General features: G+C 36.5%; 1 protein-coding gene across 4 annotated transcripts in view; it reads left to right on the forward strand.

Moving 5' to 3' along the window:
- NLN (neurolysin) overlaps window positions 1-15,052 on the forward strand; it is a 76,517-nt gene that overhangs the window by 35,247 nt on the left and 26,218 nt on the right. For all 4 annotated transcript variants that reach the window (XM_073344067.1, XM_073344064.1, XM_073344066.1 and 1 more), the window contains exons 2-6: window positions 467-723; window positions 3,499-3,647; window positions 6,757-6,864; window positions 8,350-8,452; window positions 12,758-12,918. In XM_073344067.1, coding sequence (XP_073200168.1) covers window positions 495-723; window positions 3,499-3,647; window positions 6,757-6,864; window positions 8,350-8,452; window positions 12,758-12,918 — 750 coding nt within the window. In that variant the 5' untranslated portion in view covers window positions 467-494. The remainder of the gene's footprint in view (window positions 1-466; window positions 724-3,498; window positions 3,648-6,756; window positions 6,865-8,349; window positions 8,453-12,757; window positions 12,919-15,052) is intronic.

Consider the following 15,052-nt stretch of genomic DNA (forward strand, 5'->3'; position numbering starts at 1 on the left):
TTGTTTATGTTGCATGTAGCTACTAGCCTTCATAACCTAGCTTTCGCTGTATATTCTCTTTTCCTTGTCTCAAAATACAAAACACTATTGTCTGTTTCCATGGAGTTTCAGTAACTGGTGTTTTGAATAACAACTCAATCCTCTAAGAAAAAACTGTTTTGTCTATTTTTGCTGAACCAAAAGGTTTTATCTCTGTTTTTGCATACATATTAGATGGCACTCCCTCAATCTAGTGGGGGGGGGGAAGGGCAGACATCTGAATTATTTTAAAATACAGATTTATTTAATTAAAAGTACAACTGTTTAGGGTCCTGAAGAGGAAAGGCTAGACCTAAAAAGGAATATGTTCTTGTTTCTAAAAATACTGTTTAATATAAAAAAGTAATGTTTTTTTTAAATAATACACAATAGACTTTTTGCTTCAATTTAGATTCTTAATCTCCAAAATTCATTTTTAAAATTTCAGAGCTGGTGGTCCAAGTCTTTTACTGAGAATGACATTAGGAACAGAAATTACTACCCATCTCCAGGCCTCTTCATATGCAGCATCAGACCGAAACTTTTTGAAATGGGACCTGTCACCAGAGCAAATCAGAACAAGGACAGATGATCTGATCATGAAAACAAAGCAAGTGTATGACAATGTTGGAATGCTTAATTTTGAAAAAGTAACATATGAGAACACTATGCAGGCTCTGGCCGACATAGAAGTGGAGTATACAAGTGAGTATGTGGAATCTAATACCTTCCTTTTCTGAATTCGTCCTATCCACACAGCAGAGTTCGGGAAGCAATGCAGCAAAAGCAGTTACCACCTGTGAGTCTGATCTGTGCCCTTCATGGCTAGAGAAATCTCAAAAGTGATATCCATTCATATTCATTTTTGACCTGGCCATTAAAGACATGGCAAGGGTTAGCAAGACTATGCTGGTATTACTTCACTCATTTCTCTCAGACTACATTGAGAGAGTCATGATGGGCATATACTCCTCCACTTTCAAAGTCCTCACCTGTGAAATCTGAGTGACCCATCCTATTCTTGTCAGTGACTGCATGGAGCCACTTGGTGGCACTGTGCAACAGCATGGACTAAAATGTCTGCAGTATACATATGAAATCCAGCTTTACAATTACTTTCACATCTTATATAAAAAGCACTTTCCTTCAGCCATTTGGGGGCCTGTTTGAGACCAGTATCTGAAGTCAAATCACGTGACTAATGTGATGCTAGTCGGGGGAGGGAAGCATTTCAGAGAACTCATGTCCTAACATCTTCCTCCAGTGAGGGCATCTGCTCTGTGTTAAGTCTGCAATCTTACCCTTCTCTTGACACTTCACAGATTCTGTGCACCAAATAATCATGACTATGGTTATTATATCCTTTTCCTATTATAGCTGGCAAGGAGACTGTCTTGAACAATCTTAATCCAAACAGCCTCCTGTCAGGTTCAGATTTAGCCACAGTGATGATCAGTGATCCATGCATTCATGACCTCCAGCCTGAATTATTGTGGCTCTCTGTGTGTAGGAATAAAACTACCAGGCTTAAGTTAAAAATAAAAGTAAATAAATAAATAAAATAAAAAGCTACTGTTTGGTTCAGAACACAGCAGCAATCTGCCCAGCTGCAGAGGCTGTGAAGAGTACATATCATTCCAGTGCTCTTCTCTTTTCCCTGGGTCCTATCAGAATACTAGTTCAGATTTAAGCTTTGGTTACCAATCTTCAAAGCTCTACATGGAACTAGTCTCACTTTCCTGAGGGATCACTCATGGTATGTGATAATGACCTCTCTCAACAGCAGCATTCCATTAGAACCTTAAGAACATAAGAACGGCCATAGTGGGTCAGACCAAAGGTCCGTCTAGCTCAGTATCCTGTCTTCCAAAAGTAGCTAATGCCAGGTGCCCCAGAGGGAATGAACAGAACAGGTAATCATCAAGTGATCCATCTCCCATCGCCCATTCCCAGCTTCTGGCAAACAGAGGCTAGGGATACTATGCCTGTCCATACTGGATAATAGCCATTGGTGGACCTATCCTTCATGAACTTATTTAGTTCTTTTTTGAACCCTGTTATAGTCTTGACCTTCACAACATCCTCTGGCAAGGAGTTCCGCAGTTGACTGTGCATTGTGTGGAAAAAATACTTCCTTTTGTTTGTTTTAATTCTGCTGCCTATTAACCTTGGAACCGTCAGTCTTGAACATTATACTCACATGAGCAGGGGAGAGAGCTTTCCCAGTAACTGGCCCATGTACCTGGAACTCATTCTCAGAAAAGACCCAGATGACCACAAACCTCAGGAGCTTCAGAGCAAAATGTAAAACTCACTACTTCATTTGAACCATCTTATCATAACACCAGCAAAACAAATAAAGTTCAGGCCCTACAGACTGGAGGAGAGGGCAAACCACATGTGTATGTGCATCCCATAATTTTGAGAGACAGACAAGATACCACAGTCTTTGGTTGTGTATTGTGTCTTAGTTTTTCACAAAGCTTTTTAGGTGCATCTTAAAATCTGTAACCAACTAATCTTTAGAACCTTCATCTGCTAGTAATATGAACGGTCTCTCAGGACAAAAAGTATTTGTTACACTTTTGTGTAAAATGTTTGAACAAAGCGTAACATGCAGGACATTAGCACTTTTTTAAAAGGGAAAACTATAACTAGGTTTAATCAAGTCCAAGTTAATTAATCCAGCTAGTCATTTCAACTACTTTTTTAATTATAGGACCTATGTTCATGTTTGTTATTAATACAGGGGCACGACAGCATTGCTGAGAATTTAGTTTATTTTCATTTCCATTCAAAATTGTTACTCAGCCTGTGATCTCTGATAGTCCAAAATAATCACACATCATCTCCCTCAGTTTTCTTATTGCTTGCTTTTATTAGTAATAAACAGACTTGGTCATATCTGTATTTTCTCCTGCCAATTTTTGAATAATTTGAGGGAGAATTGTAAAGATTCAAAACTTGCTATTTCCAAGATTCTAGAGAGAGAATCTGTGACAACCATTAAAAATAATTTATTTAAAAATACCTACTTTCTGTACTTTTAAAAGATTCATCTCATTTCAAAGCATACAATTACTCCAGTGCTTTAAATATATCTGTATTAAACTTTTACTAACTCAAAATTGACCTTGTGGAACGATTAAAGTGGGGACATTTGCAAGGGCAGTTGGGCTTTTATAATATACACCATCAGTGAAATATGCATTTGTTCTAATGCATCTGTTGCTGCTGTGTATATAATTGTATTGGTTCATTTTTTACATAATCCGTGATCCATTCATTATCTGTAAATCCTAATCAGTGGTTGCTTCAGGTATCTGTTTATATAAGTTTATTTCTGAAAGCTTGTGTAAAAACTAAAAACAACGATTTATTAAATAACTTGTCTATTCCTAGGAAGTTCCTCATCTTGAAAAAAATTAACATGGACTGACTGCATTGTAAGTGTTTTAAAATGTATTTTTATTTTAACAGTGGAAAGAAGCATGCTGGATTTCCCGCAGCATGTCTCATCCAACAAAGATGTACGCTCAGCAAGCACAGAAGCTGACAAAAGACTTTCTTATTTTGATGTGGAGATGAGCATGAGAGAAGATGTGTTTCAGAGGATTGTTTATTTGCAGGTAAATGACAATGAAGATAACTAAAAATAACTGGTAGAGGAATATGTAAGGTGCCACCAGTGAAATTTTTTTCCCAATAAATAGTACATGCTGTGTTTTTCAGTATCCCTATCACTTCATTAATCTCAATCACTGTTAAATCCACTATCCACTGAATAGACCTGTAGTGTATGTGTTACATGAGGGCCTCATTTAAATTCTCTTGCTTCAAAAACCTAACGATTTTACTTAAAGAAAACCTTTACCAGGTAGAAACCTTGGGAAAAAGGTGCACTCTCTCACGTCCATATTTGGCTGCCAGATAAGCTTGTGCACACACTCGTTCATTGTTTCTTACTTCATTGGAATTAGGAATGACTACATTTTTTTGTTGTTTAAATTATTCTAGAAGTCAATAATGCTGATGCAAACAAAATACTTGGTTTACTACTGTCTACTAGCCCCTTTTAAAGTGTTTTCATAGACTGCCTCATCCTCCAAGTAAGCACCATCATAAGTGTTACACTTTAATTAAGTATATATTATTAACTGTGTAATTCAAACTAAACCAAGAATAATTAAAATTTACTGTGATGGCCTCACTTTTCTTACTCCCCCAAATGTATGAAGTAGTATTTGTTTATCATTCTTCAGATGGGTAATTTTAAAATATTTAAGCAAATAATTTAGTATGAATAATTGTAACATTTTCATCTGTCCCTCCTCCAAATGTGAAATTTGTGTCTATTAAACAATTGTGCTTACTTGTGATTAATTAATTGTGATTAATGTGTCTGTTGTTCCACATAGCTGATAAAACACTGGAACCACTGGCTGCTGGAGTCGTTTCTGTGCTGTATTGTGCTGTATTGTAAAAACCTTGCTTTTTGTAATACGAACTGGAAATCTTGATATTTGCAGTGAGATCTGAACAGAGCATTTTATAATTTCCTCCATTATCTTTATTGCCATGCTTTCCAAGAATGTTTTCCACCATTTGCTTTCCCTTATTTGGCTATTTCCACATTGTTTATGTGAGAAGCTCCTGATATTTTACAGCCCCACTATAGACTATTTTGTTCATTTTTGTGTGTATTGGCAGCTAGTGTTTCTTATTATCTTTCACTTTTTTACATATCTCATATGCTGAATTAAAGAAGTTTGATATGTGTTTACTGTTTTATGTGATTTTATGTTATGTATGTTATGTGTATGTGCACCTTGTGGGCTCTGCTGTAATACAAATAATATTTTTTTCATATTTATAGGCATTTCTAGCAGTCACTTGTGAAAACCAAATATAAATATCTACAATAATTACTGTTGGTCAACAGAATTCTTTCATATTCACCTTGGTATTCTTTCTATTTAATTTCCCCTTGTGACGATATTCGGCATTTACATCTATTTCAGAATACTATAGTGTTTCTAATTTCTTTTTGTTAATCCTTTAAATTAGTTTGAGGGTTTCCCCCCTTCATTTAAACAGTACAACAATATGCAGATATTTCTTAATCATCTATTTAACACTGATATGTGACCTGGGCTAAGATCTCAGATCTGAATACTCCTAAAATTCACAGTGTCTGGGAGAAGATCATTTTTGGTGGAGGACATTAGGCTGTGTAATTTGCTTCCACCAAGGCCAGGCTGAATCTTGCCACTTCTAGATTATGATGCATGACTTCTCTGCTCTTGTAAGTTGTTGCCTCAGCTGCACCTGGAGAATGACTTTTCCAAGGAGAGTTTCTAACAGAAGAGGAGAGACTGAATTAAAACCATTGAAAACATAGTAGCCATTTTAATAAGCCAGCCTCGTTTATTTCAATGTAGTATTTCTGTCAAGTTAGGGTTTCCATGGAATTTTCAGGGCTAAAGCATGGATTCTTAATTTAAACATCATGAGCCTGTTTAAGGCCAGGTTAACAATACAGTGGAAACAGGGCCCCTCAGACTCATACATTATTTATTATGGTAGTATCCCATGAAAAGTTGGATGTTCAAACATAACATCTAGGATCTCCTAGATCTCTCTGACCCCAGGCCCATTTTTACCCCTTAAAATGCAGGCCTGAGTCTGCTAAAGTTATTTACCATGCTTATGTTACTTCCTAAATCATTCTTATACATCCTCCTCCACCAATGGTTTTTGAAAATGAGGGTTTTTTTTTATGTCTAATCAAATAAAAAAGCTTTTTCCAAATATTAAGGAAAAATTCCATCCTAGGCTTATGTGGTAGATGTATACTGCAGCTCTCCTTCTACAGGAAATTTTTACTCCAGTGATTTAAACCCTTGAATATAGGTGTTTATAATAGATTTTTAATATTAATGTGTCTGATGAAGCGATAACATTAAGCCTAGTCATTCCTAACAACTGCACACGGGCATGCTGAAGAATGTTATCAAACTTCCCCACCCACACATCCTTAGAAAACTCAGCATGGTTTAAACAGTTGCTACTACCCTCGTTTCCAATATTCCACATAGTCTCCTTTTTTTAGTTCTCCTTAAAGACTTGTTCACATAATGCGTGGACTATTATGGTAGTTCAAAAATGAAATTAAAAATTATATTATGTAAATATCAGCAAAGGGACATTTAAAAAGCAATTATCCTTAATTCTGAAAAACTCAGAATAATCATGTACGGTAAAGTACTCAAACTTAGAACCTCTGTCACAAAACTTGTACATCAGAGAAACATTGGGTGAGGTGAAGTATCATTAATAATGAGAAGTTTAAAATTCACACCATAACACATTAAGTCCATGATTGCTGTAAAGTCTTACACCATTGCTTATTTTTAAACACATGACTAGACTACTTAAAGTGAAAGGGATTATTCATGTCCATGAAATTAGGCATGTGCACAAGTGTTTGCAGGATGGGGCATTAGACATCTTCAAGGCAGCCATAGTGATATTTCAGTTTAAAAGTGTGTTTTAAGAGGTGGTTGATAGAGTGAAAGTGAGTTAAGAAAAAAATCCCACATGGGGCCTAACAAATTCAATATGGAATTCTGTAACTTTTGTCATTCATTTTAATTGTAGTAAGAGAACTGTATCCCTTTACACATTGGAATACTCCTGTTTTTTCTTCTCATCATCTTCCATTTAATATAATTTCAGCAAACATGTGATCTTGGACATCTGAAGCCTGAAGCTAAGCGATACTTAGAGAAGTCAGTTAAAATGGGGAAAAGGAATGGACTCCATCTTCCCAAAGAAGTACAGAATGTGAGTATGGATTTCCTATATTTATAATATGAAGAAAGTATGGTTTCACTGCTATGAAGAATTTCTTAAGTGTATATTTTTGCTTATATACTCAGGTCTCAGTTAAGTGCTGCTTTGAGGCCATCCTTACTCTTACAGACTAAGGTAATGATGGTAATTTGTACAAGACAAAGAAATACAAAATAAAAGATTTTAAAATAAGCCCAAGATTTTTGAAAGTGGGTAATGATTTTGAATTCCTGAATTTTTGAGTAACTAACTTGAGACAACTTAAAAGGAGCCTGATTATCAGAAAGTGGAAGGCAGCACTCCCTAAAAATGCGGCATCTGTAGGACATCCAAAATTGAGCACCCAAAAATTGAAGAGCTCTCTGGAAGCTTGAAAGCTTGTCTCTTTCACCAACAGAAGTAGTCCAATAAAAGATATTACTTCACCCACCTTGTCTCACTATTTAACAGCACAGGCTTGTGAACCTGAAGTGGCCCTCTGCCTTTCCCCGATAATTGCTCCCAATGCAAATCCTTCAATCGACAGGAGCTTAAATCTTGGTTATGCATATTTATATTATGTTAAGGTTCCTGATGCCTCTAGAAGATCATTAGAAACTATATGTAAGGAGACTGTTGGTGGCTCAGAGTGAAGTAAAATCTTGACTATTGTTAAAATCTAACCAGTTGCAGAAACAAATGAATCACAATGTATACAAACTTTATGTATGTAAATTTGGCAGTAAGGAGCCAGAACACCCCAGAAGTCAGCCTGATATGTCAAAAATATTTTGCTCATCCAATTTCTTGTGTTTAAGAAAAGATTTTGGAATGCTGTTATCTTTCATAGATGTTCTTTTCTTTCTGCCATATATTTAAAGGTCCCAAACTAATCTAGGAGCTCTTTAACTTTTCAGCAGCTTGTTGACACACCTTTGTTGTGTCTGCTCCTTTTAGAGCCATCTACCAGTTATCTTTAGGACAGCAATTCCCACTGAAATACAACAGAAAATTTTATTTAAAATTAAATTTAGACTTTTATTTTGAGAGAGAGGGAGAGAGAGGAACTAAGTGTTAATACATAAAACTACTTTAGCGCATTATTGACATCAATGGTTCTCAACCTATGATCCTTGAATCCCTGGGGGTCCCGTGGACTATGTCTAAGGGATCCACAAAAGACGTAGACTGAAAACTGACTGAACAGAATTCAGCTATATATACAGACAATATATTTCCAAAGGGTCCACACCTCCATTAGAAATTTCCAAAGGGGGTCACACCTCCATTCAAAACTTTTTAGGGGTCTGCAAATGAAAAAAGATTGAGAACCACTGATTTCTATGATAAATCCCTTGTGAGTTAAGACAATATACTTCTAACATGTTTGGGGTAAAAGAAAATCTTAGAGAAAGTTAAATTATTTTTACATGTAGGGCAGCAATGGGTAGTTACAATTTTGGTTTTTGATGGTCAGTTTAATTTATATTCAATTAGGAAATAAAGACCATGAAGAAAAAATCGAGTGAGCTGTGTATAGACTTCAACAAAAACCTCAATGAGGAAAACACATTTCTCATGTTTTCTAAGGATGAACTTCGTGAGTACTGTATTTCTCTTTCTTTAGAACTGCAGTTAAATTTCAGGAATCTTTTTTGTGCAGCTCTTAGATAGGGTTCAATTGTCATACAGTATCTAGGAAATGAAATTGTAACACTGTTACAGCTTGTACTGGTTTCCTATCCTTCTCCAAATCCAACTCAGGATTGCCTTTGTGTAATTAAAAATTCTTCATGGACTTGTGCCACCTAATCTCTCAGGACTCTTCCCATCTTTGCCTTTCCCCTCACATCTCCACCATTGGGCATCACACTCCATTTGTAGTGTTCCATCTATCTAAAACACTTTTCTGCTGTTCAGGAAGTTAAGCTACTTCCCTGATTTAAATATTCCTTTAAAGCCTTCATTTTCAGTTTACCATATGATTCTCTGTAAAGGATTTGGTGATCACTCTGTCAAATGTATTTTATGAGTTTAATAAAATTAGAGATTTTTAAAACTATCATCTGTTTTTAAATGGGATTATCTTGTTAAACATATTTCTGCTTCTCATAAGTGAGGTGTTCATAATTTTAATATTATTTGATTTGATTAAAAAAAGTAAATTAACAATTAACCGTAACATTTAGGGCTTTATTTCGTAGAGGAGTTTTTAAATTAAGATCTGGAGGAAAGCCAAGAGGTACATAAAGTAAAAATCATAAATGAATCAAATACCATAAAATCTCTATGATCAAATTCCATGCTTGAATAACAAGAGGATAGCAGTAGGAACATACTACCAACCACCTGACCAGGATGGTGAAGGTGATTGTGAAATGGTCTAGGAGATTAGAGGGGCTACAAAAATGAATAATGAAGGGGGATTTCAAGCATCACCATATTGATTGAATACATGTTACCTCAGGATGGGATGCAGAGATAAAATTTCTAGGCACCATTAATGACCTGGAACCCATAAAGTCCTGGAACCTGTAAGGGGAGAGGCAATTTTTGATATAGTCCAAAGTGGGGCACAGAATCTGGTCCAAGATGTGGATGCTGCTGAACTACTCAATAATAGCGATCCAACTATAATTAAATTTATGTGGGGGAAAAAATACCAAAGAAGCCCCCCACAGTAGCATTTCCCTTCAAAAAGGTGAACTTCACAAAAATGAGGAAGCTACTTACATGGAAATTGAAAGGAACACAAATAAGAGTGGAATACTGACAAGCTGCATGGAAACTAGTTAAAACCAGCATAATGGGGGTCAAACGAAAGGTATATCCCAAATAAAAACAAAACAAAACAGTAGGAGGAGCAGAAAAATGCCAGTGTTTCTAAACAGCACAATGTAAGTGTATGTTAAAGGCATCCTTTAAAAATTGAAAGTCAAACTGTACTAAGGAAAATAGAAAGGAGCATAAACTCTTGCAAGTGAAGTGTAAAAGTATAATTAGGCAGGCTGTCAAGGTTCCTTCCCCACTCTGAACTCTAGGGTACAAATGTGGGGACCTGCATGAAAGACCCCCTAAGCTTATTCTTAACAGCTTAGGTTAAAAACTTCCCCAAGGTACAAACTTTGCCTTGTCCTTGAACCCTATGTTGCCACCACCAAGCTTGTTAAATAAAGAACAGGGAAAGAGCTCACTTGGAGACCTCTTCCCCCAAAATATCCCCCCAAGCCGTACACCCCCTTTCCTGGGGAAGGCTTGATTAAAAATCCTCACCAATTTGTACAGGTGAACACAGATGCAAACCCTTGGATCTTAAGAACAATGAAAAAATCAATCAGGTTCTTAAAAGAAGAATTTTAATGAAAGAAAAGGTAAAAGAATCACCTCTGTAAAATCAGGATGGTAAATACCTTACAGGGTAATCAGATTCAAAACATACAGAATCGCTCTAGGCAAAACCTTAAATTACAAAAAGACACAAAAACAGGAATATACATTCCACCCAGCGCAGCTTATTTTACCAGCCATTAAACAAAAGGAAATCTAACGCATTTCTAGCTAGACTACTTACTAACTAACAGAAGTTCTGAGCCTGCATTTCTGATCTGTCCCCGGCAAAAGCATTACGCAGACAGACAGATCCTTTGTCTTCCGCCCCCCCCCCCCCCGCCCTCCAGATTTGAAAGTATCTTGTCTCCTCATTGGTCATTTTGGTCAGGTGCCAGCGAGGTTATTTTAGCTTCTTAACCATTTACAGGTGAAAAGGTTTTGCCTCTGGCCAGGAGGGATTTTATAGCACTGTATACAGGCAGGTGGTTACCCGTCCCTTTATTTTTATGACACATGCCAAAAAAGAATTTGAAGAATAACTAGCAAAAGACACAAAAACTAACAGCAAAACTTTTTTTAAGTACATCAGAAACAAGAAGCTTGACAGTGACTGTGGCCACTGAATGATCAAGGTGCTAACAGGGCACCCAAGAAGACAGGGCCATTTCAGAGAAGCTAAATGAATTCTTTTTATTTGTCTTCACTGCAGAGAATGTGAGGGAGATTCCCACACATGAGCCATTCTTTTTAGGTGACAAATCTGAGGACCTATTTCAGATTTAGGTGTCAGCGGAGGAGGTTTTGGAATAAACTGATAATATAAACAGTAATAAGTCACTAGGACCAGATGGTATTCACCTAAGAGTTCTGAAGGAACTTAAATATGAAATTGCAGTTCTACTAATTATGGCATGTAACCTATCACTTAAATCAGTCTCTGTACCAGATGACTGGAGGATAATTAATGTAACATCAATTTTTTTTCTTTTTAAGAAGGCTCCAGAGGCAATCCTGGCTATTACAGGCTGGTAAACCTAACTTCAATACCAAGCAAACTGATTGAAACCATAGTAATGAACAGAATTATCAGACACACAGACAAAAGTTATGTTGGAGAAGAGTCAGCATGGTTTTTGTAAAGGGAAATCATGCCTCACTAATCTCTCAAAATTTTCTGAGAGTGTCAACCAGCATGATGACAAGGGTAGTCCAGTTGTTATAGTGCGCTTAGACTTTCAGAAAGCCTTTGACAAGGTCCCACACCGAAGGCTCTTAAACAAAGTAAGAAGCCATAGGTTAAGGAGGGTCCTCTCATGGATTGGTAACTGGTTAAAAGATAAGAAACAAAGGGTAGGAATTAATGGTCAGTTTTCACAATGGAAAGTGGTAAACAGTGGGGTCCCCCAAGGATATATATTGGCTCCAGTGCTGTTCAACATATTCATAAATGATCTGCAAAAAGAGGTGAACAGTAAGGTGGCAGAGTTTGCAGACAACACAAAATTATTCAAGATAGTCCAAAGCTGACTGTGAAGAATTACAAAAGGCTCTCACAAAACTGGCGACAAAATGGCAGATGAAATTCACTGTTAAGTGCAAAGTAATGCACATTGGAAAACATAATCCCAACTATTTATTCAAAATGATGGGATCTAAATTAGCTGTTACCACTCAAGAAAGATCTTGGAGTCATTGTAGATAGTTCATCTGCTCAATGTGCAGCAGCAGTCCAAAAAGCTAACCATGTGAGGAACCAGTAGGAAAAGGATAGATGATAAAACAGAAATACCACAGTGTCACTAAATAAATCCACGGTGTGCCCACACCTTGATTACTGTATGCAGTTCTGGCCACCCCATCTCAAAAAAGATGTATTAAAATTTGGAAAAGGTACAGAGAACCACAACAAAAATTATTAGGGGTCTGGAACAGCTTCCAGATGAGTAGAGATTAAAAAGACTGGGACTGTTGAATGTATTAAAGAGACAACTAAGCGGGGGGATGTGATAGTCTATAAAAATCATGAATGGTGTTGAGAAAGTGAATAAGGAAGTCCTATTTTCCTCTTCTGATAAGACAAGAGCAAGGGGTCACTCAATGAAATTAATAGACAGTAAGTTTAAAACAAACGTAAGGAAGTACTTCTTCACACAGTGCACAGTCAACCTGTGGAACTTGTTGCCTGGGGATGTTGTGAAGGCGAAAAAAAATTATATAAGTTAATGGAGGATAAGTCCATCAATGGCTAATAGCCAAGATGGTCAGGGATGTAACCGGATGCTCAGGGTGTCTGTAAACGTCAGACTTCCAGAAGTTGGGACTGGCTGACATGGAATGAATCACTTGATGAATTGCCCTGTTCTGTTCAGTCCCTCTAAGCATATGGCACTGGCCATTTTCAGAAGACAGGGTTCTGCGCTATATGAACAGTTAATATGTTTCTTATATTAAACTGGTCTGTAGTAAAACAAATGAATTACTGTTTTATGCACTAAACATTGTTCATTGTTAATTTTTAAAAAGAATTTATATTTGAAAAATCGTTTTTTTGAATGTTGTTGTTTATATTCCACAGAAGCCCTTCCTGATGACTTTATTAATAGTTTAGAGAAGACTGAAAAGAACAAGTATAAAGTTACCTTAAAGTATCCCCACTATTTTTCTGTCATGAAAAAGTGCTGCATTCCAGAAACAAGACGAAAAATGGAAACTGCCTTTAACACAAGATGCAAGGAGGTACATCAGATATTTAATTTATGAATTTCTAAGTGTGGCTAGTAATGGTAGTAGATAAAAAAATGTATTATTCAACAGGTACTTTAGAATTTCTAATGATGAAATTCAATACAATTAATAAAAGAAGGCCATAACTGGCTATTTGAGTGTAGATCATTTTTACACAAAAATCAGTCCGGGTCTGTCTGCTGCTTCCATTCACTCACTGTCTGAAGAATCTTCTTGGACAGCACTGTTAAGAATTTATTTTAAGCAGTAAATTCTACCCAGTTAGGTTTTACTACCTTTTCCCCTTTCCAAACAACTGTATGTTTAAGTAAACACATAATTACTGTGCACATTGAAAAGTCTGTAAAACCTGTCACAAGGTTTTAAAATAAATAGTGCCCATATCTAAATGAATTGATCTCCCAGCTACTTAGTTTATCCAAGTAGTACTTAGTTTATCCAAGCCCACAAAATATACTCTAATACAGTCATGCTAATCTTAGTGATCCATAGAGATTTTAGTTTTTTATAAATATGCCAGCATCTCCAACAAAAAGATACTTCTGTAACTAATCTTTCTAAATGTTAATTTAATCAGGTTAATAAATTCTTGAGGTAAAAGTGCAGAAAATATATGGCAACTCATCACATTTTTGTTTTATACTTTCATAATAAATTCTTACCTCGTGTCCTGGAAAACATGGTTTGGAGATTTATTTACCAATAGGATCAAATTACTTCTTTAAAGTGCTGTTTGGTAGGTAGAAATATTTGCATAACATGCAACATTAATAAACCACCTTACAAGTAAACTGCTTTTTCTTTCTCTGTTCCAGTAAGCTAGTTCATCTTTTCCATACAGTCACGATTTAGTACCTGACTAAGATTTTTTTCTCTCTCCTATGATTCAAATTTGATTAAAATATCTTAGTTTGCTTTCATGCTAATCTCTCCTTTTTGAAGCCTGCAGGCTTGTAATTGTTTTCCACTTTGCTCTCACGATAAACATGAAACCATAGAAGATTGTGCTTCAGTCTTTTCAGTATTCCTGATCTTATAAAAGGAACCACACTTGAAAAAGGAGTGTTATGTGGCAGTACGTAGTATAGTAGCATAGTGTGTCTACTCTCTGTACTTGAATATATCTTTTATTAACACAAATGTGAGCTATTGTAGATATGTTTCAAGGAAAGAATAAGACTTTGTTGCTGCCAATATTCATCAATACTCAAACCTTTACACAACATTATATTTGCAGGAAAAAATTGTGATAGAGAAGATCTTATTTTCTAGAACAAATTCTCCTATATTTGCAGTTGAGATCCCGCCCATCAACATAATTTTAGTATTAGGCACTGTGCTCCTGGAGATAGAGGCTAGACGCTAGCACTCACTCACTACTGGTCTGTGGATGAGGATTCTTAAGTGGGTTCCTGCTGAGGGGGCCCTAAAGATCCTGGTTCAATGCCAAGTCTCTCATTAAGACTCTTTATATTGCTCTGGCAGTGTAAATGGCCAGTAAATTGGGCAATGAATTTATGCTCACTTTATGGTCCCTTTGCCCTAGTAGAACAGTGAAAAAAGCCCTTTGTGTAAATAGGAATCAGGCTCTAAAACTTGGCATTGACCCTGGATCTAGACCTCAGTTTCTCCTTCCACAGACAAGCAGTGAGTGGGAATGCTCGGAGGCACTTTATACTGCCAATTAAAGGACAGAAGTAGTGAGCTCCAGAGTGAGTCCAGCTAAATACACTATGGCTGATAAGATGGGCGTAGCATGGGCAATGTGAATAGGTGGTGTGGGGCAAAAAAATTAAAAAAAACGGGGATTCTCCTGTTGACTGAGCTGCAGGGGATAGCTTAGTGGTCAAAACATTAGATTTGTACGGTCTAGATACCCTGGTACCACAGGTTCAATGTCAGCATTGATTTTGCCTTTCATACTTCCAGGTTCCACATAGTTTATTCTTTTGATTCTTTCAGATGGGACTTCAATGTCCTCACAGACAGAACATCGGGTTTTAAAGTCCTGATGATGATATTAATAGAAGTAGGGGTTTGCCCATATGTCCTTAATTGTCATTCAGGCATTTAATTAGAGAACAATTGCGTAACTGAGCTTTTGTACTTGGTACACTGGCAAATG

The sequence above is a fragment of the Lepidochelys kempii genome, chromosome 5 (genome assembly GCF_965140265.1).
Source record: "Lepidochelys kempii isolate rLepKem1 chromosome 5, rLepKem1.hap2, whole genome shotgun sequence".
Taxonomy (NCBI): Eukaryota; Metazoa; Chordata; order Testudines; family Cheloniidae; genus Lepidochelys; species Lepidochelys kempii.